Source organism: Astyanax mexicanus, chromosome 9, assembly GCF_023375975.1.
Source record: "Astyanax mexicanus isolate ESR-SI-001 chromosome 9, AstMex3_surface, whole genome shotgun sequence".
In the NCBI taxonomy this organism is placed as follows: Eukaryota; Metazoa; Chordata; class Actinopteri; order Characiformes; family Acestrorhamphidae; genus Astyanax; species Astyanax mexicanus.
This window is the reverse complement of record NC_064416.1, coordinates 23,544,079-23,566,566: the sequence shown is the minus strand read 5'-3', so window position 1 is coordinate 23,566,566 and position 22,488 is coordinate 23,544,079. Positions and strand designations below refer to the sequence as shown.

The window sequence follows — 22,488 nt, the reverse complement described above, 5'->3', positions numbered from 1 at the left end:
GTTAATGTAAGACTGCAGTCACTTACTTTTGAAATCTTTATTTGAAACAGTTGTCCGTATCACGTACCGCATGTCTGTTTTCAGTAGAACATAGCAGAACATCACCAATCCTCTGGACTTATACTGCTATACTTTGAAAACGTAACTGTCCCTGAGGTTCATGGTCTCCTTTCTAGGTTGTCTGGTGTGGTCAGTAGAAATTATCAAATTTAAACATGTCCCAGGGAAAGATCGTAAAGTTGAAATGCTAAGTAATTTTTGTATGGTCAGTCATGCTGCTGTTCTACCTCAATGCCCAGCTTAATCAGGAATGACACTTCCATAAATATATAAATACTTTCAAGTTTGTCATATCAAATTAATTTACGTGATCCTTTAACGTAAGGTATAGTAGAGATTGGCTATTCAATACAGAAATAATACAGTAAATGCACTTAGAGTTAGAGGAGGGTCGGATGTCTGTTTGTAGAATAACTTCTCTAACAGAGTGGAGGAAGGAAGGTAGAATGAGGACGGAAGTGAGGATAGACACTGCAGGACATGGTGGTAAAGGCAGGGGGCTGAATATGAAGTATATATTTCTCCTGAGGGTGTCTTAGTTGGGTTTCCTCTTCTTGGTGCGGAATCGTTTCCTCCTCTGCTTGAAGAGGTAGCGGAAGTTGAAGAAGAGTCCTGAAAAGTGTCCAAAGTATTGTACGTTTAGTCATTTAACAGATACAGCCTTAGTGATGTAATATTTTATATGGCAGGTAAAGAAATGTATTATTAAACTTCTGCAAATCATGGCATTAATGCAATGGAAGGATCTGGGGTCAGCTGCTAGAGATCATGAGCATGCACATTATTTAGTTATCTTTAAGACATATCACTATGATGCAATGGTCTGAATGTTTATTAAGATTTAATCTTAATACATTTTGTTTCATATGCTTGTCTTTCTCAAAAATCCCAATAATGCCATTACTACAGTCTAATCTCATATGGCCATGATTCTAAAGAGCTACAATGCTATTGATGGGGGGCAAAGCATTGCCCTTCAAAAAAATTGCTATTGTTACACCATTAATAAGCCCGAAGTAGGTCTGCACTTTATTGGTAGAATTCTGAGGGCCCTGACATAAAAAAAGCTTTAAATACACAGGTAGTTTATTAAAAATAACAGTTTATACACGCACAGTACCCTAAGGTAGTTTTCCATGTGTTGCTATCTTGAAATTAAATCACGATAATCCGACTAACCCTGATGAACGAATAGGTACAACAGAAATGTAAAAATGTTGTAGGGATATTTTTTAGCAACAGCTGAAATTCATGTATTTTTTACAGAATAAATTTTGCAATCAAACACAGGATAACAATGATTTTTAATAAACTACACTAAGTTATCAGTGCCTTGTTTTAAATGTCAGGGCCCTCAGAATTCTACCATTTAACTGTGGACCTACTTTGAGCTTGTTGATTTTTTTGCATGGGCAATGTAATGCCTCCATTGCCAGCCTTGTAAGGCAGTTGGGAGCATTGGCTAAAAGCACTGTATTTCTAAATACTGGAGCGAATGGTGGTGGCCTACTCGACTAAAGTTTGTACTCGTTACCAGGTTTCACTCAAACCCACTTCCATTTCACACTGGATTTCTTCTTTAACCTAGTTAAAGTACGTGATGTAATGTAAATATCGTAAATATCGTAAGAAAGACAAGATTTTAAACAAAGCTGTATAAGCCGTCTTACACCAAGTGAAAAATCTCAGTGTTAAAATATTAAAATTCTAGCAGCAATATTTGAAGAAGAACAGAGACTCACCCAGGAACATAATCAGCAGGTAAAACCGCAAGATGTAAGAGAAGCTGATGCTGGAGCCCAGGGCTGCCGGCAGGGGAATGCTTAAGAATTTAGTCTCATCAAAGATGGGGATGGACTGGATGACAGACACAGCTGAAGGAAAATAAGAGAGAGGTTATGGTTTTCACAAGCACCTGACCCCGGCTTTGTATTCATTAACACACAGATAATTGAGAAAATGTGGTTTATCTGTTGCTGTTACCCACCTTCTGCCAAAACACCCAGCGGGTACAGCGGCATCCAAATTGTGTACCGGAGCCAGGTTAGCATCTTCCATTCAGTATCAATACAGGCCAGCATGTAGAAGGGGTATCTAAAGTGCACAGTGAAAATGCATCTTAGGTTTGCACTCCTTAAAGTATCAAGATATTACCATTGGGATGCGAAAACCTTGTATCTCAATCAATTGTATTTCCAATAAGACATAGAACTGAATAATTTTCCTTGACTGGATCTCCAGCTCTGATACACCAGCCAGAAGATGTCTGTGCTGACCAGATCACAGTGGGAGTGAACAGGGAAGAGCCATTAGAGCCATCTTCCTCCATGAGAGCCAATTGGACTTGAAGCAGAATTGAGCAATTAATAGTTTTTTTACACTGTCATAATTGAACAAAGAAATTATAGAATAATAATTGAAAATATAGCCGCAAGCGGCAATCATCGGGTTCAAGCACCAACTTGCACAATGGTGCCTACTGGAGCATTGAATGGTGATGTGTAAGAAGGTCTAATATGATTGGAAATGCCCTGTCACATTTAGAAATTATCAAGTTTTTCACCTGTTATTAATGTTGAGCAGAGGCCTTTCAACCTGATCAGTGCTTAAATTCACATGTAAATCTAGTGAACTTTGTAGGATATTCATTAAGTGAGTTAGAACTAGTCAAAAGGTGTCTACATGTTATTGGTATTGATTAGGTGGCTTCAACCAGAATGTTCACAAAGTGGTATTCAGATTGACCTTTGAACCTTTGCAGAACAAGCTGAAATGTTTGACCAAACAAGTTTAAATTAACACAAAGGAGTGAATGTTCTGATGTGACATGTAATTACGAAGTTATTATAAATCTAGTTCTGAATTAAATGGCGCTTCATCAAGCACCAACTAGCACAATGGTGCCTACTAGAGCATAGGATGGTGATGTGTAAGAAGGTCTAACACAATTGGAGACATTCTGTCACATTTAAAATGATCAAAAGTCTTTCACCTGTTATTAATGTTGAGAAGAGGCACAAAGGAGTGAATGTTCTGATATGACATGTAATGTCAAGTTATTCTTAATCTAGTTCTGTATTAAATGGCGCTTCATCAGAGTGATATTGTACAGAGGTCTTTAACATTGTGAGATTACAGCAAATACTGCAGAGTTACAGCAATTTAGGTTAGAAATTCCAAGGACGCACAGATTGCTTGATGCCTGGAGAGTATTGTATGTGAAATTTTCACAAATGTTTTTAATGAACATTTACCTAGAGACTCTACAGTGTGCAGCAAGACTGAAATGGAGGTGATAGGCCAAATATCCAGAGAGTAGTTTCAATATAGCTATTTTCAAACAATTAGCAATTATGAATGAACAAAGCACTTTTTAAACATAGTTGTATTGAGAAATTTGTCAGAGCCACTGTACTAAATATGGCAAAAACAATTAGATGTCAAAATAGTACAGCATGATTGACATATACTCGTTTTTTTGGAACAGCGCCCCCCAGTGGGCGGATTGTTTCAGCACTTTGCAGGTCACTACAGTGTCTCCACCTGAACATAACTGCCAAATATCATCCAGATTGGGCAACATTCAGCCTGCCAAAATGTCTGCTGAATGCTGATTGGCTGATGGTGTTCAGCCATGTTGATTGATTAAGTTGCCCTTTGAACATCCTTTAGAGGCTGTATGATAGATTCTGCATGCAAAGTTTCAACTTGCTAGGTTGCACGGTTGCTGAGAAACAGTGCTCCAAATTTACCTCTTGAAGTGAATGGGGCATATATCCGGAAGGACTAATTTGCATATGGCGGCCATATTGTTTACATATTTCAACTTTTTCTTAATGAATATTGAAGCGCATGCTCTCACGAGTGTTTTGATACCAAACATGCCAGGATTGGTCAAAATTCCTAGGACTAGTTTGCAAAAGTAGGTTTTGCATATTATGCAAATTAGCACAAAATCTATATAGACGGAAGTGCATGGTCCAAATTGGAAAGTTGTTGGTATTGACCCAAGGAATCCATCAAAAAAAGAATTTTGAATGTAGGTCTTATGGTTTTTGAGTTATTGAGAAAATTGTGAAAAATGAATTTCCTTGTTTATAGCGCCACCACTTGACCAATCGGTGCCATTTTTGTTGTCCACCGAGATGCACTGATCCTACATCTACCTACCAAGTTTCATTTCTCTATGACTTACGGTTTAGGCTGCACAACTGTTTTTACAGGAGAAAAAGAATAATAATAATAATAATAATAATAATAATAATAATAATAATAATAATAATAATAATAATAAGAAGAAAAATCTTAGCAAAAACAATAGGGTTCTACGCACCTTCCTAATAAGATAAGATAATTATACATTTAAAAGGTTATTTTTCTTCTCCTGTAAAGATCCCATTTTGCATGACAACAACAATTAAAGTCCCAATGTTGCACATCTCAAACAACATAGAATACAAACATCTTGCTCTGCACAACAGTGCGGGGTCTGTAGAGGAAATGCTGTAGATAGACTGTGGTATTATGTGATAGATTATAAAAATGATACAATTCAATTCAAACCACACAGTTGTAGCATAACTTCCTTGAATGAAGCCATGGCCAAAAACAGTGCCATGTTAATGCTTCAGTAGAACACTGCTAAAATACACTAGCTATATATGTACAAATGCTTGTGCACATCCCTATTAATAAATGCATTCAACTGTTTTAAGTGATAGATAGATAGATAGATACTTTATTGATTCCCGAGGGGAAAGTGGCACCTATTGCTGACACAGATGTGCACATGTTCACATATACAGCTTTTCTAGTCTCTGCTGAGAAGCACTGCAATAGAATAGAACTTTTGATGCAGATAAACAGCATGAATTTACTGGACTAGAGGGGTGTACAGCACCCCAGTATTAAGCTGTGGAGCAGTGGCTCTGCGTTTTCTAGAATGATGGTGCTCCAACAAATACTTTTGGGAAGAGGTGAGGTGGTGATCATCCAGCAACCCAAACACACATATCCTTTTGTTGCTATCAAATCCTCACAGCAATGCTGCTACAACTCTTGATCGGACAGTAGAGATAGTTACTTTAACACAAACACAATATTTTTTAATACCCCTAATTTTGGAAGAAATCATAAATGAGCAGGTGTCTTAATACTTGTGCAGATAGTGTTCCCTAATTAAATAAAGGTAGGTTATTTTCACACACTTACCTGAATATCTCAATGGCACTCCACAGATAGAAGACAAAAAAGACAACTGGTTTGTTCTGCATCTCCTCTAAGCTACCAAAGATGACAAAAAGGATAACATTCCTCCCCATCACCTTAACAAAAAAAATCAGAGTGAAAAGTTAAATAATACAGTAGTAACAGTAGTGTTAAAGCTCACCTTCCGTCGTTTTTTCTTTCATTTTAAAATTTCTAGTTGTGGTCTCTAGTATGAATGAATGACATGTGAGCCGTTTTTGTAAAAAAAAAGTGCTCAGGTGTCTCTGTATAGCTCTTTTTTAATGGACTGTTTTAGGCGTGTGTCCAAAATGACCGGATTCCAGCTTTGCTCATGAATATTCATACATGCAAACAGCATGCAAATATCTCTCCTCTGATTGGCTAGGAGCACTGCGACGCCCCTCCACCGCTCTGCCGCTCACTGCCTCCCACCTCCTAACTGATGAGCGGTGATGTTGCGTCGCTTCAGCTCCGCCTCTGGGAGTTTCTCGAGCCAAGGTGGGCTGGTCTGTGAGTTTCTGCCTACGTAGGCAGAAAGATAATTCAAAATTCACCCGTTTTTCGGAGGGGGGGAGGGGGGATTTCTTTGCTTAGCTCCTGCAGACAATGGGGGCTGCAAAACAGTTTAATGTGCAGGTGTACACATTCAACTCGGAGAGACCTACTGTATTCCACAAAAAACAAGAAAAATCGGATTTTCGCGGAAGGTGAGCTTTAATATGTAGCAGACATGTTTATTTAAGTGTGTTTTCAAACAAGCAGTATTTGGTCCAGTTAAAACGGACTCTGGTTCGTTTGTACACTTGGTGTCAACATGAATCGACCTCGACTTGACTTTCAAATATACACCTCGGGTTTGAGCTAAACAGCTGTTCAGGTCCAGTTTAACCTGATAGGTAAGCCAGATAATTACAACAGCTATGAACAAACGCTGTCTCTGCTGCTGATCTATGCTAAGCTGTTTTCACACTTAATGCCATATGTGCAGTGTTCACTGCTTTTGGCTGCACGGACATCCTATTGACAACATTGTGTTTAAAAGCACAGCAGCAATGTTTCTGAGTTCAGTGTTAAAGCAGTTTCACACTGCACAGATACATACACTAATCTGGAATGCAGAAACTTCTTGTCATATTTCCTTTCTTGCTTCTTGGGCTCCAAATGTGACAACACGCTTGCGTGGTTTGTTAGGGTGCATTTTGCAAGGGGGAAATAGCTCCAAGTAAACAACTGATTTGGACCACAGAAATGAACTACAGTGTGAAAACACCCTAAGACCGAGAGTTCTGATTAATCATAGGCTCTTACCTGTATAAAGGCAGGAATCACCCCAGACTTAACCAAGCCCAGTGCAGGGTTAATAACCTCAATAATTGCCAGCATCTGGCAGAAGTACATCACATCGGCAATAGTGTGAAATGTGTCATAGAAGGAATCTGTCAAAAACAAAGGAGTGGAAATAAACAATGTGTTTAAGAAAAATCGAGAACTTTGTCAAAAAGAAAACTTGTAACACCTCTACCATGATTTACTACAAACAGCACCTTCACAGATATGTCAAATGTGTATAGGGCAGTGTGGGGCTCAATCTAATACTGCTAATGTTGCTGGTTAATGCCATTTCTGAATCTGAGGCTTTAAACACAGCTAAATACAATCAGTATGCATTTTAATTCATTTTATAAACTTTTTAAAAGGCATTTTTCTGTTTTGTTATATTACTCACCACTCTCAAAATTGTTTTAATTAACCAATATTATTTTCATTATTATTATTATTATTATTATTATTATTATTATTATTATTATTATTATTAATCACTACAACTGTCCATGAAAATGTGTACCTGATATATTTATCTGTGTCTATTTTTGTGATATGAAAATATGTAATATTTTGCATGCTGCACATGACCGGAAGAATATTTACAGCACTATGCACAATCCGACAATCAAACTGACAGTATTGTAGTAGCAGTATGTTTATTGTAGGAACAGTCATGCACGCTGATAGATCAAGCAAGTATTGTCAATACTAGTCCCGCAATATTTAAGATGTCCGTGTATTTATCATTAGGCATATAATAAAAAACCCCTCACCCTGCCCAAGTATGAAAAGCCGCACGGTCATGTTCACAAAGATCCAAGAGAACCCCAGAAACTGGACCAGGTTGTACATGAAGAGATATCCCTTCTTCAGGCCTAGAAAAGCTGAAAAGAAAATGGAGAAGGATTTTAAGAGGTACTTTCCTTCATTTGAAGTGCAAACATTTCGTGCATGGGAGATCAGACCGCTCACTTACGGTCCTTTCGAATCCTCGACTCCACCGACACTTTATTTATTTTCTCTTCCTGTGTACGCATAAATAGATTAACCAGGGTCAAAACATCTCCTTCCGAAACACCACCACACTTGTTGAAAATGTAAATATTTCATTTTTTAATCCTTTCCAAATATCTCCAGTTATAAAAACAGCAGATATTTGATATCTGCTATTATTGATATAATATTTTGATCTTCTCCAAACCTTTTCTTTCAGCTCCATCTCAGCATCAGATTCATCCAGCCAGCGGTCGAAGTCAGGGGCCAGAAACACAGGCTTCTTCTCCTGCTTAGTGAGACGATCCCACCAGCAATGCCCCTGCTTTCTTACGGCGATGTTCACCTGCCTCTGGGTGGACTTGTGTTTTACCTTTATTTAAAAAAAACAGCAACAACAACATATACTAGAGGTGTGTACAAAAGTTTAGACAATTCAAAAGGACAGGTTTTGTTGACTTTACATGTGAAAATAATTGATAATTTTCCCAATAATTTAATATGCTGCAAAATAATAAAACATAAAATGCTTAAATAGCCACATTTATATTTGTTGTACATATCACAAATATGCTTTTTTATTAAAATGAGCACATAAGTAGAAATTGTGCACATAAACTCAAAAGTTATTTTACAAGCAGTGGACCTGTTAAGTAATTTTGATTAACAATCTGACTACAAGTAAAATTTGGCACAAGGCTGTATTTTAAGCATCAATGACCAACTTCAATGTCTATATAATTTATATAAATGAGTTCAACAGTCCTATAAACACATTTTAATGCACCCTGAAAATGCCAAAAAGCTGTACAAGGGATCACCTGGAAACTGTTCAATTTTAACCAAATTGTGCCTGTTCAAATGTAAGAGAACTTTTTTTTTATTGAACACTAGATACAAATAAACAGGTCTTAAACCCACACTGTAGGTTTCTAACAACATCTGCAAACATCTATAGCTATACTTTCCAATGTTATCCATTAATGTTTCCATCTTCCCTGTCAAATGAAAGTAAATTCCTCATGAATTAAGAGAAACTCAACCCACCTCAGGTTTCACTGGTTTAAGGAACTCCAAGCTGAACTCATATTCATTTTCTCCCTTGGCTCCATGACCCTGGCCTTGAAAAACAACAAAATAAAGTTTAAAATCATGAGAGATGATTCATAGAGTAGCTCTATTAAAGGCAAAACTAACCTACCTCTGAAGCGGAGGACGTTCTCTTGAACACTAATGTCCAGGTTCTGCAAAAGAAACAAACATCACTGTGTGTGAGATCCGCCTGCAGCGTTCCAGCTTTGCATTTTGTGCCTACTACTTTAAATACAGATGAACAAAAATACAGGTCAGTGCTGTTATTGCATAGGTTCAAGATGAATGGTGAAACTACTATCACACCTGAAACAACGGCAAACTCTAGGACTGTTCATTGGTTTAGTTTAGAGGTTCTTACACTTTTTAGACCATGTACCATCTTAACTTAAACTAAGACTTCAACGTACCACCTGCAAGTCATTTCATGAGAACACATGTGCCAAACACATCCACTTATACACAGCAGGATAGATGTGGCCTCAACACATCATGCTTTTATGTCAATGGTTCTTCTTAACCAATTGTATGGAGCAATAAAAATGAAGTGAAGCACTTATCACAAACAACCGTTCTAAAAATTAAAGGTTTTGGCACCAGCAACAGCAACCACAAATGTATGAATTAAGATGTCATGTAATGAGTTAAAAACAGAAGTGCCTAACAAATCTAATAAACTCCAGTATCTAATCAGCCTTTCACACAGAAATGGACACCCAACATTAACCTATAGCTTACAACAATGAGTAGTATTATTGTCTCAGGTAGTGAATCTTAGAGCAAGGTGACAAACTAAAGAGTAATAAAGTCTAACGGCCTGAGAGTTAAAGCTAGTGTATGCATGCATAGCAGGTCACCATAATTCAAAAAGCTAAAAGGAAAGTTGCTTTAATAAGCATCTTTCTACAGTGCAGAGGGGAAGCAAGTTTTATTTCAATAAAGGGAAAACTTTTCACAATTTGCTCACAAGATAAGTTTTATAACATCTACCAGATCAGGTTAATCTTCAGGCTATCTTCATACACAGTGTCTTTTTAAATGTGTGTTCCATCTTTGGTAAAGATAGTGAGTTAATACCACACAAAATAACACAAACTCAGTTTTATCTGCATTAAAAAATTATTTATGGTTATTGAGTGCAACTTGTAAATCATTAAAGTTCTGTTGTGTAAAGAACCATAAATAGTTACCTAGCAACACTGCGCCAAGATTAACAGCCTATCCTGAAGGCCTTTGGCGCTATCCTTATTTGCATTAAACCTGTATACACAATACAGGACTACCTGTAACCGTTCTGTGGAAGCAAAACAATACAACCACTATCAGAGTCTGCTGTGACTACATATGTAGTGTAGAACATACTGTAATTAAGAACACCATTAAAATTGTGACAATATGACAATTTGTGGACAATTTGTTTTGTTCCCATTGTAAATATTATTGCTAACTTAAGAGCTTCACTAATATAATCATAATGCTATTGCACCTTAACGTAATTAATTACACTTTTTTATGTAGGTAAATTAAAATTTAAATTAAATTAAAATTTTAAAGAGCCAGGCACATTTAATGATTAAGAGTATTTAGATATTAGAAATATAAACATCCTAAATAAACAAAAAGTCGACATTCCAGCTTATTCACATGATTAGGTTCTTCTTCTATGTAAATACAAGGAGCAACACTGAGGTCCACAAAAAAGATTGAAGTAACTGTATATCTATAAATTATATGATATGATGACAAACTAAACTAAACTAAACAACTACACAATAAACTACACAATTACTGTGATGGGCCTACTTTGTTAATATGCAAAAACATGACAAAATTAATTAACCCAAATAAATGCTTTCCCTGCGTTGACTGATATTTTAGTTATATGGGTCTTAAAATAACATTATTGAGATTGTTGAGTCCAACCAACTTTTTTCTTAATATTTTAATAGTATTTTGTTTTAGTGTATGGTAAGATATTGCTTCCTAATATAGTTGCAAGTCTAAGAAGCGCCACCAATGCACTGTGTAAGTGTTTTTTTAATGAATATGGTTCTTTTAAAATAATAATACTCACTAAATATCAGTACTTTCCACATTCACACATCTTCTAGGAATTTAAATCAACTAATCGAAAAAATAATCATCAGATTAGTCGCTTAACAAAAGTAAATAATTAAGAGTGTATGGTTGCTTCTGAGCAGATGGTCTCCTTATACAATTGAATGTCTGCTGCAGTGTGTAAATGACAAATGTTGGGGGAAGGTAAGAGGTATTGGGTATTTCAGGGAAACAACAATCCCTATATACAAGCCTGGTGTTCCCATCCAGTGCTCTGTAAATAAATCATGACCTGAAACTGGGACTGGACCAGATGGCAGGTGGTTCACATCTTTGACATCTGGTCATTTTTCTTTTAAGGCAGTGACTATTTGCACTTTGTACAAGTAGCATTTGCAACACAGGGGGGCTAATTGCACCCCTTAATTTAAACTTTTGCAGTGCAGTAATTACTGGAAAAAGCTTATTTGTGGGTAAAATACAGCAAAATATCTTTGTAGAGCCCAGGATTTATGCATTAGTGTGGTAGTTAAGCAATGTCAAGCTTTTAAAATAAAGATTAGTCAAATCGGTTCTTGGATTTTAAAATGGCCATTGTATTCGAACAAAAGAGAGATTCTAGTTGCTAAATTGTGAAACTAAAATGCAGATTTAAGAAAGTACAATGCCAATAGTCACCATCATGCAAAACTTTGTATCTCAGTTTTTGTTTTCTTTCTTTTTTACATAATTTGAATTTTTCAGTTGTTCTTTAAATTGTGTAAAAACGTCATGGTTAATAACTTGGAACAAACGTTTTTTTTTTGTACACTGACTTCCATATAAATATTTTAGTAATAGTACAGGCTAAGACCTAGACGCAATTATTACACACTGATAACCCACACCTGGGTGGAAATAGCGTGTGCCTTTTTAATCAGGTGATTGTTGGGTAACACAGACTTTGAACCCATACTTTGCACTAGATTAATAATGTCTATTTATTCATACTTCACTTCTAACAGTTATTACTAAAGTTGTTATATAAAAAGTATTATTTAAAGTTACACACATCCCACCTGTAAACCGAGGTTAATGGTTGATATTATAGCTGTAGCTCGTTTCTTATTGTCAATAGCTAACGTTAGCTCTAGCTAACTAGGTAACGTTAAACTGTTAGGTTAACTGAGTGCAGAAGGAAATGATGCGGATAGAGCTGAAACACGGTCAGAAATCACGCACGCAGAAACGGAGCAGCTCCATTACTGTCTATATAAGCATTTATTTAAGTGTGTACAGGTTTATAGCGTTAAGTAAGCTGTTGAATCGCTGTTGGACCGGTGTTTGCGGGTAACCGGTGGCTAGCCGGCTGTAGCTAGGTTAACAGCCCCGCAGTCTGAGGGAGGAGCTCCGCTTACCTTGGCGTCGCTGATCTCCACCCGCAGGTAGATATCTCCGTGCCGCTGAGCCCAGAACACGTGCGGGGTGAGGGTCTGCATGGCGGGGATTCGCGGGCGAGTGCTGCCGTCTCCTCTACAGCTCGGGAATGAAGGATGAAGAGCGCCGATACATACCGAGCGCCCTGCCGGAAGACAGCGCGAGCACCAGAATATTCGGTGAAGCGAGTGCGCGCGTGTCTGCGCCGCCAAGAGGCGCTGTGCTCGCGCACGTAGCCGCGCTGCTGGAGTACAGTGGTACAGTACTGCACTGCACCAGAGAACTTCCACCGAGGAGAATACCTAGTCAGCCCGAAATGCAGACTTCCCAAGTTGAAAAAAACTTGCACTATACACTACTGAGACCATATATTATATTATAGGACATAATGTATTTTCTTATTTTTTCAAATGTTTTGTTGCACACTAATTGAGATCTGTTGTTCATCAGAATAGACTATAAACGAGCCAATGAAACAATAGCTTAGCCCCGCTCACTACACTAAAAAACAGCACTAGGAAGATTTAAAAAGCTTTTAAATTAGTGTTTAGGGTTAAGTACAGGCTTCCAATCCAGTAGAAATAAAAACAGTTACTTATTTAATGTTTATATAGATTTAATATTAGAATATTAGTGTGAATTACAGACAAAACACAGCATTATTAATGTTTATATTTTCCCATCACTGTCACATAATTTAGGTCTGAAAGGGTTAATACAGGGTTGATACGTGTTGGTGTAGTGAAGCCTAGGGCCGCTAGGAGCGCTGTTTCAGTTTCACTCCGCCTATCTCAGCAGTGTTGACGGAAGTGAACAGATACAGCGCTTTCTGAGAGCTCGGGGAAGCCTCAGGCTGCGTCCAGAAACTTTTGCTACTCCTCCTCTCCTACTCCTCCTTTCCTACTCCTCCTCTCCTACCCCGGAAGAAGGTGGAGGAATCGAGGAGAGGAGAGGAGGAGGAGGAATGGAGGGAAGGAGCTGTAATTGGGGAAATGGGACAGCTGATCCCTTTTAGATAGGATGTTGACTACCAATGAACTGAGCCAATCACGACGCTCACTTTCAGCAAGTTTCAGAACATTACTATCACACACAGCTAAAAATTCAGATATTCCAATAAAATCCTGTTTACTCCCAGCCGCATTTTTGGCCGCATCTCTGACCAGTGACCCTGGCAGCCCTGTCTGACCTCAGCCTTATGAGGGATTCAGTTCCTCATCAGTCCCTAAGTTAAAATAAATAAGTAAATAAATGAATTAATTAAAAATATATATATATTATAAATAATATATGTTTTTATATGTATAACATGATACACATAGGGTCATAAATATAGTTTTACTGAGCATACAGTTTATCTAAACTATAAATTATATTACTGGCTGTTTAATTAGATAAGGAACCTAGTTAATTAATATGTTTATGACGTATATTTGGGCGTTGCCTTCCCCATTTTCGCGTGCTCTGTGGGCGTGGATGCAGTGATGTCATTGGAAAATCCTTAAAAGTCTTCCGGAGTAGGATACACTGATGTAACCTCCGTTGGAAGCCTACTACAGGTGGATTTTAAGCGGCTTCTTTCGTCTCCTACGGTATTCGGACAGGCGGCAAGATGGCGTCACGAAATCAGTTTCCGGGTCACGGAGGAGAGGAGGAGGATCGGTAGGAAAAAGGAGACACTTTTGGGGTTTCTGGACGCAGCCTCAGTGTTGTTTAAACTGTGGTTTTGTTTTATCGTGTGTTAAAATGATTATAGATTATGCAAACGCGGTTTAACAGAGCTGTAGATCATGAGCGGAGACACAGTTTAATGAAGAGTGACTGTGAATACTGAGACAGAGTTTAGATGTGAAATGAACGAATGTGTTATTCTCCTCTTCGGTTCACTCGGTTATACTTACAGTTAATAATGCAGGCGGGCTCGGTTCTCCCGGCTCTGGTACCGGACCTGAGCTCCAGCGGGTCGCGGTTCCGTGTTCTTGTCTGTGTGACCGGCAGCGTGGCAGCGCTGAAACTGCCTTTGTTGGTGTCGAAGCTACTTGAAATACCAGGGGTAGGTTTATATAAGACTGGGTTATTAGTTTAAACAGTAACTTAGAGTATTAACTAGTTAATCTCTTAACAGGCAAGCACTTTTGTCAATTTTCTGCCTGATATTACACACCTAAATTTTCTATTCAAGCATTACATAAAAAAGGTTTTATGTTTGATAGTAAACGTTACTTCAAATTCTAATTGAAATTGTAATAGACAAAAAAAAATGAAAGTAAATCTGCAACAAAAAAAAAGCACTTTCCTAAAATTCAATCAATATTTTCCTGAATACAATTCAAACAGTTTATGTTTATGTTTTGTTATGTTTGACTAGTTTTTACATCTTTTTTCAAACGTGCAGAATTTTGGTTGATTCCTGTTACTGATCTGGAATTATTAAATGGAGTAGAAAGGAAACAGGCAGCTTCTCCAAGTGACCTGTAGAAGTATTTTTACTGCTGGGACAGAGGACAGGCCATTTTAAGGGGTTAACATGAGTAAACGAATTAATCTAATTTAGCTAGCTGGGTTAATAGTTTTGTGTTTTTATAGTCAGAGAAATCAGTAAACATTTTGATTCCGTATTAGACTGATTAATCCAGCAGAGGGCGCTGCATGAAAACACTAAATTTAATAGTCTAACTGTTTATGTTCAGTGTGCTATTCGGTGGCAAATCACCATTGACGTGATTACTTGAAATGGCAATCACATCGACACCTTCCTAAAACAAGTATTTCAGGAAACACATGAAAAACATATAACAGTTAAATTAATTTTAAAGGCCATAGTCTTTTTTAATAACAATTAACTTTATATTATAGTAAATCCCTTACGAATCACTTAGCAATTGGGGACAACCCTTAATCGTAAAGATTTTATTTAAGTAAATGTAGCCTCCAGCTTGGAAAGATTGTTATTCAGTGGCAAATCAACATTGACATATTAAGTTAATTTCTTGAAATGTCAATTACATCAACACATTCCAAAAATAAGTATGTCAGGAAACATAAAAAATATATGACAGTTGTTATGCTTTTTTTTTAAATATTCAATAGTTTAAGAGGATAATTTATCATACAGTCGAACAGTAGAAATTCAGAGAAATTATGCATTAAAGTTGAACTAATGTCTGCATCACAATTAAATGACCACCTGTGTTCTTTATTTATAACCATTCAATCTAATAATGAACTTCTAAGCCACCCCATTTAGCTAACCAAGTATGTTTAAATTATTACTATTTATTATTTGTATCAGGTTGGATGAATTGTGGTTGGATATGTGTGAGCAGACCTGGAGACCTGTGTTCTCTGGTGTAGCTTTTAGATGCGCTGAGCTCTTCAGACATCTGTTTTTTATCACTACCACAGTGAACAATCCTGACCCATTAGGTTTCTTTTTAAAACACCACAATTCACATCAGGCCACTCAAATGACTTTGCTTAGATTTTAATGGCAGTAGTTAAACAGCATTTTTAAAGGATCTAATGGGTCAAATACTGACTTTTCTTCTGAAGATTGATGTCCGTGTAGTCACCACAGACCATGCCACCCATTTTTACGACCTTGCTGAGGTTCCTGTCCGTGTTTACACAGACAAAGATGAGTGGGGGGTGAGTACTGCCTGTTTTACACAGATTTACTGCTCCAAGTCATGAGAAGATCTTCTTGTGAGTTGTATGTGTTGCAGATGTGGACGACGCGTTCTGACCCCGTGCTGCACATTGAGCTGAGGCGATGGGCCAACCTGCTAGTCATTGCTCCACTGGATGCAAACACACTGGGCAAGATAGCCTGTGGTATCTGTGACAACCTCCTGGTGAGAGATTTATAAAAATGTGTACATACCTAGAAACCACATCAAATGAAGCTCCACTCATTACTAACTCATGAATCTGTACTGCACCACATCTGAACTTGAGTTATGTGTTTGTGAGATTTTTTTTGTTAGCTGTCTCATTGCCTGTCCACTGATTCATGATGATTCATTATGAGTCATGAGGGTTCTATTGCTGGAATGTGTTGAAGGGGTTTTTTGCTAATTCTTGGGATGTTCTTGTTGACATTCTGTGTCCTATTGCCTAAAAATGTTAAATGAAGGAAGTAACTGATTATTAAAGGTACTGTATATGATTGGAGAAGTCCTGTTACTGATTGCCTGGAATGGTGTTGCGTTTCTCAGTCCAACCTTCCCATGTTTCCAATTTACAGAACCAGGGTTGAATAGGAACACAGGCTTTTCTTTTTTATAGTGATATATTCTTTATATCTTTATAATGGTGCTAAAGTGTGGTATATCTTTGCCTGGAAAAAGCCTGGAACTTGGGTGTGTGCAGAGTGTGTGGTCATTATGCACCTCAGCGTGAGAATGCTAAGTATAGCCAGATGAGGGCCAATGTCATAGTATTCTGTGTAAGTAGCATAGTCTCAGTTAGGTCTCAGATGATTCCATGTAGCTACTCTATGCCATCACGTATGAAGGTGAGACCTGTAATGAGAAGACATAGTGGAGGCCTCTAATGTAATCTTTCAAATAGGTGGCACTAGAGCTGGAAAATACATCAATATTTTTTTGTATTGTGTTAAATTTGTTTTATATATCGACAATACAAGCATATTGAGGATATCATTAGTACTTAAAGAACACAGACCCAACTGTACATTTCATTACAGAGAGTGTAAACAATCCTGTTTAATTTGATGATGTGCAGCAAAAATGATATATAAATCATTTTACTATTCAGGAAAACGCTGATACAGTGCCAAAATATGATAAATCCTGTGTTTCATAAAAAAGTCTTTAAGTATTGTGACATAATATTTTTACCATATCACTCTTATCAGTGTGTGATTGCGTACATCAAGGGTGGTGGCTTTAAGACTGTATCGACCGGAAATTTAGAAATAAATGGTGATACAAAATTTGGGCATAGTGTCTAGTCCTAGAGTACACATTATATAAAAATCTGAGCTTTCAGTCATGTGTAAGTGTAAGCCATTTTTCTGTGTAACCTCTAACCTTTTCCCCAGACACCTAATGGTTTCTGCAGATGTAGTAATGTTTATGATTGGTCTTTGTTTTAAATGTATTTCATGTATGAATAATTTCTCACAGGTGGTTTAAACTATCATGCCTACCAATAACACACATAGAGCGAGAGACAGGTCGAGTTTGGTTATCAGCCATGTTCCTTAATTTCACTATATTTTAGCAGCTTCTCTATTACTTAAAGCCAGTGTCGTATTTCATGTTAAATCTTTTGAGAATAATATATTCGTAAGGGTAATATTGGTATAAAAAAAAATGTTGTTCCGACAGCTAGCGAATCGTTGGGACACAGTCACTGAATTTTATAAAATGTGCAATGAATTTAAATCATATTCATCACATTTTTAAACTCTGGTAAATTATAATATTATCGGTTCATGACCTTCCCTATCAGTTATGTTAGAAAATGAGTTAATCATATATGTCTAAAATTAAATGAGGAAAATATAACATTTAAATTGTGAAAATGCAAATGCATTAAATGTATCAGTAACTGTTCTCCTGGGATTTTTGTCCCTGACAGACATGTGTAGTACGAGCATGGGACACAAGCCGTCCTCTGCTTTTCTGTCCTGCCATGAACACTGCCATGTGGCAGCACCCGATCACTGCCCAGCAAGTGGCCATCCTTCAGGGGTTTGGCTATGTGGAGATACCCTGCATTGCTAAGAAACTGGTCTGCGGAGATGAAGGTAAATCATAGATTGACGACGGAAATGCTAACTTGAATTAGTAGGTAATTTTTAAATAATATTCCATGTATGAAATCCAATGAAAATCATTATATTTGATGAATAACGTTACATTGTGTACATGTTTAACTTTACATTATGTATATGTTTTAATTCGTATGATAAGCTTATAATGGTTTTAATATTTTAATTATAATGATAATTGAGACTTTATAGAAGGGACAAACAGGTCAAAGGTACAAATGGCTGTGTTTTCCCAGCTCACTTATTATGGCACAAGCTTGAGTAATATGGCTAATAATAGATTTTTTTTTTTTTCAAAATTGTCAGTTTATCTTATGACATTTTGACATACAATGTAATTTTTAATACATTCAGAGTCTATATAAATCCTTATTTTTGTAATGAATACAATTGCAAGTATATATGTTAACAAAATAACTTTTGTATATTAAAATGTTGATTTATTTTTACAGAAAAAAAATGAAGGAAAAACACTTTCTTTCATGCTTGGCCATTAGGTTTAGTCCCCTGACTGAGGAAAAATAACTATTCACACCTATTTATCTTCATAGTTATATAAAGATACACCTATTTATTCAACAATCTTTACAAACGGCACACTTTGCTGTACTTAATGTAAACAAATTTGAACAGAAACCAGTAGTGCCGGTTACAAGTTTCTTTATTTATATTTTAATTGCAGTTGATTTTATGGTCCCTGATATGGTGATAGGCCATTTCCCGTGTCCGTGTGCTCCAGTTTATGTAAATATATCAGTAGGAAAAAGCTGGAGAGGGGCTTTCCCATTGACCAAATGTTCAATTTAACAAGAGGTGCATTGTTCATTGAAGGGTTATCAGGCAGTAGTAATCTTGTAGGACTTGTATTGGGGAAAGTTGTGATGGAGTGACTATCTTGCTAAGAGTTATAGAGATTAGCACTGTCTCTCTGTTTACTTTATCTAACTCTGTTCTGTTACCTGACACGTGTGTCTGTTTGCAGGAAAAGGTGCGATGGCAGAGGTGTTGACTATTGTAGAGAAGATTCAGCAGTACCTTCCAAAATCAGATGTGTAATCCCAAAGAGAGAGAAAGAAAATTAACATGTGGATATTGCCCACTATATAAAAAACAATCCATATTGGAACTGTATAAATGATTTCCGTGAATTAATTCTATGATTTATTTAATGTCTTTGCTTATAGTTACCTAGTTGAATGCTGCAGCAACATATTTTTTTATTTTAGTAAAAACTAATAAAAAATAAATAAATGCCTTTGGATATGAAATATTTTTTGCTCTCTGTAATAACAATTAGATTACAAATAATCAACTAATTCTTATTTTGTTGGGAGAAGAAAGCTGTAAAGTTATAACAATATCAGCATGCTGTGAATTGTGCTTCACAAAAAAAACATAGCATTTTATTTGCCAATACCACTTTTTTAAGTGCCTTACAGACAAGCACATACATTGAAGATAATAAAATAAAATGACAAATACAGTAGTAAGTATTTAAGACTTTGTTTAGGGTGAAAATGGTTGTCTAAGCACCCAATTAGCCCAGCACCCCTCCCTTTAAAAAAAAAAAAAAACCCTACATTTTGATGGAATACTTTAATTTACTTAAGTTGTTAATAAATAAGGAATTCTACTGTTGGGTGCACATATAGATAGTTTAAAGCAGAAATCTAATCAAAATACTGGAACACTGCTCTAGATATTTCAGGACATCTGATCACCTTACAATGGACAGTAAAGTCCCATCATATTGACATTACTCTTTCTTCTGAACTTGGCTCTTTACTTTGGAAAACAATGCGTCGTTGGCTGCCTGGCTGGCCACACAGAAACACCTACATACACATAGAGCAAATGAGATATTCATTATCTTTAAAACAATCATATTCTATTATTCATTAGCTGATACACATACATACTGTATTAGTCTAGCTTTTATATTAACACACTGCCTGACCAAAAGCACAACCGCTAGCTTCTTTTACTCTATCTACTCTTACTAGCAGACTAATTGACAGCTTGCAGCATTAGCTGTTAAAAAGTGTCAGATGTGTCAGATATTACCATAAAAGTGATGTGTGATTAAGTTACCAGAAATGAGAAGTGCTGATAATGACTGCAATGTGTTGGTAAGGAAGGATAAAAAGTTAAAAAAAAAAAAAAAAAAAAAAAACATCAAGCCATCACAGCACAGAAAAATTGTTACTGGTACTAGAATACACAAGAGTGTGTGTTTGTGTGTGTGTGTGTGTGTGTGTGTGTGTGTGTGTGTGTGTGTGTGTGTGTGTGTGTGTGTGTGTGTGTGTGTGTGTGTTTGTGTGTGCATCCACAGAGAGAAAGTAGACAATATCATTTGCAAGGCATGTTGGGACTGTTTTATTTTCATTGTTTTATAGTTTGATTTGTATATATTTCTTTTTAGTTTATCAGATACAAATGTCCATAAAAAAACACCAATTTTTTTTTACTCTTAGAACAGAGGTTCTTGTACATCCCTCAAAAAGGGCTAGCTACAATAATTCCAGACAGTATTTCTGTCCTCTTGTTGGCTTCTTTCAACAAGCTTACAGACATCCCACGTCTCCCGGGAATTCTGTTGGGAGTTTTGACACTTGTTACTTATTAGTTTAATCAATATAAGAGTATTTAGTAGCAAAAAATAGGAAAGAGGACTGAATTTCAGTAAAAAGCAGATGTCCCAAAATTACATCACCCCAGGAAGTATGACAGCAATAAGTGCTGGGGTGCCAGTCACATCCTGGGGGGAGGAAGACTAGTTTCTGATCTAATGACCTAGGGACCTAAGTGATGTATTTTCCTATTTGTGTGTGTAAATTTATGTGTGTGTATATATATATATATATATATATATATATATATATATATATATATATATATATATATATATATATATATATATATATATATATTCCATATTTAAGCAGTTCAAAGCAGCAGTAGCCAGTCAAGGGTAATCAAACAGAATAAACCTGCTTTTCTCTGAACCTGAACTCAGAAGTATTTGTTTTGTAGTACAATTAGATAATCTATACTGTTGAAGTTAGCTGCAACCAGTAGTGCCGGCTACATTCCTGACACCCACAAACCACAAAAAAAAAAAAAACGTGAGAGATTTTTAGGAGATTTTAATCACAGAGAGTATCCTGATTAGTTTCTCCTTGTGCTTAGACCTCTTGTTGTGCTCTGAGGCCGGGATATACCTAATACCCCGGCATTGTAGCCAGTTAGCCTTTAGCCTTGCCCCTTTTCACTTTCTTGGGTCTGTTTTTTTAGCCTTAGGAAAAAGGCAGTAATATTCCTTCTGGTGTTTTTGCTTCTGTTTGGTTATTCTGAGGAAGGTCCAGTGTGCAGACGCGGAAGTAGATGAGATGGCAAAAGGCTTGCATTAGCTTTTAGCCTAGCACAGATTCCTGTTGACTTCTGTGGCTTTGGCATTATCACATGTTGGGTTTGAGTTTCTCTTCTGCAGAATCTGGAACAGGTAAAGTTGTAATCATGACTATAATTTCTGTGAGAATGTATACATTTTGAGGGTGCACAAACGAGTAAAGACAAATTGACAAACTGATCAGAAGTTTGCATATCTATAAGTAAATTAGTTTTTTTGAAGATTAATTATTCTAAAAGCCTGTTTTTTTTCTGAACTGTGGATTTGTAGAATGATGACCTGTAGCCCACATGCATTAATTTAAGTTTGAACACAGTTGGAATGCATTGCTCATGATTCTCATCACTTCATCTAAAGTATCAGAGGACAATGACCACCCTTGTCATCCATAGAGCTCTGTCTGCGCCATTCACTGGGTGTCTGTTGTGTAACAAAGCCCCACAGAGAAGTCAGATAATGCAGCCTTGACAAAGGTACATTATATTTTCGTATTGGTTGAGTCTTTAATAAATTTGAAGATGGGGGCATCAAATTAGCAATAATTGTTTTTTTAATTGATTATATAGTCTGCCAGGCACTTTAAATATGCTTGTTCCACAGTGATGAAAGGTGATGCCAATTTCATAATGTTAACTGCAGTAATCTATTTATGATTATAAAATACGTTATTAACATAACATATAAAAATGGCAAATCAATTTTATAAAAGGAACAAAGAAAGTTAATACAAACAACAGTAAAATTGTGTGATTTTTATATAGAATAAAAAAGATATATATATATATATATATCTTTTTTTATTCTATATAAAAAAACACAATTTTACTGTTGTTTGTATTAACTTTCTTTGTTAACCACAATATTTAAAAATAAATGCACAAAAGGGGAAAACTAATAACTAATTAAATTGTCATTCATGTGCATGTATACAGCCAATGAGTTATATAATTACATATTATAAAATAAATGTTAGAAAAAGAAAAAAAAGCATTTCAAAAGTAAACATGTTTGTGAAAATTTAAATATAATTTGTTTATTAAACATTGAACATTTTACCATACTAGCAGACAAAGCAACAAAGCACAATAAAATTACTCGTTATACT

General features: G+C 36.3%; 2 protein-coding genes across 2 annotated transcripts; one reads left to right on the top strand and one right to left on the bottom strand.

Moving 5' to 3' along the window:
- Window positions 1-22: 22 nt before the first annotated feature.
- On the bottom strand, window positions 23-12,379 carry hacd3 (3-hydroxyacyl-CoA dehydratase 3). Its single transcript, XM_007249163.4, has 11 exons — window positions 12,156-12,379; window positions 8,810-8,852; window positions 8,656-8,729; window positions 7,817-7,981; window positions 7,592-7,640; window positions 7,389-7,499; window positions 6,598-6,725; window positions 5,272-5,384; window positions 2,048-2,154; window positions 1,803-1,934; window positions 23-672 (listed from the first exon to the last, which is right to left on the bottom strand). Exons 1-11 carry the CDS (start codon window positions 12,234-12,236, stop codon window positions 596-598), a joined length of 1,080 nt encoding a protein of 359 aa, XP_007249225.1. The 5' UTR covers window positions 12,237-12,379; the 3' UTR covers window positions 23-595.
- A 615-nt stretch (window positions 12,380-12,994) lies between these two features.
- ppcdc (phosphopantothenoylcysteine decarboxylase) lies at window positions 12,995-19,233 on the top strand. Its single transcript, XM_007249164.3, has 6 exons — window positions 12,995-13,026; window positions 13,882-14,227; window positions 15,727-15,822; window positions 15,900-16,028; window positions 17,782-17,950; window positions 18,957-19,233. Exons 2-6 carry the CDS (start codon window positions 14,036-14,038, stop codon window positions 19,028-19,030), a joined length of 660 nt encoding a protein of 219 aa, XP_007249226.2. The 5' UTR covers window positions 12,995-13,026; window positions 13,882-14,035; the 3' UTR covers window positions 19,031-19,233.
- Window positions 19,234-22,488: the final 3,255 nt, after the last annotated feature.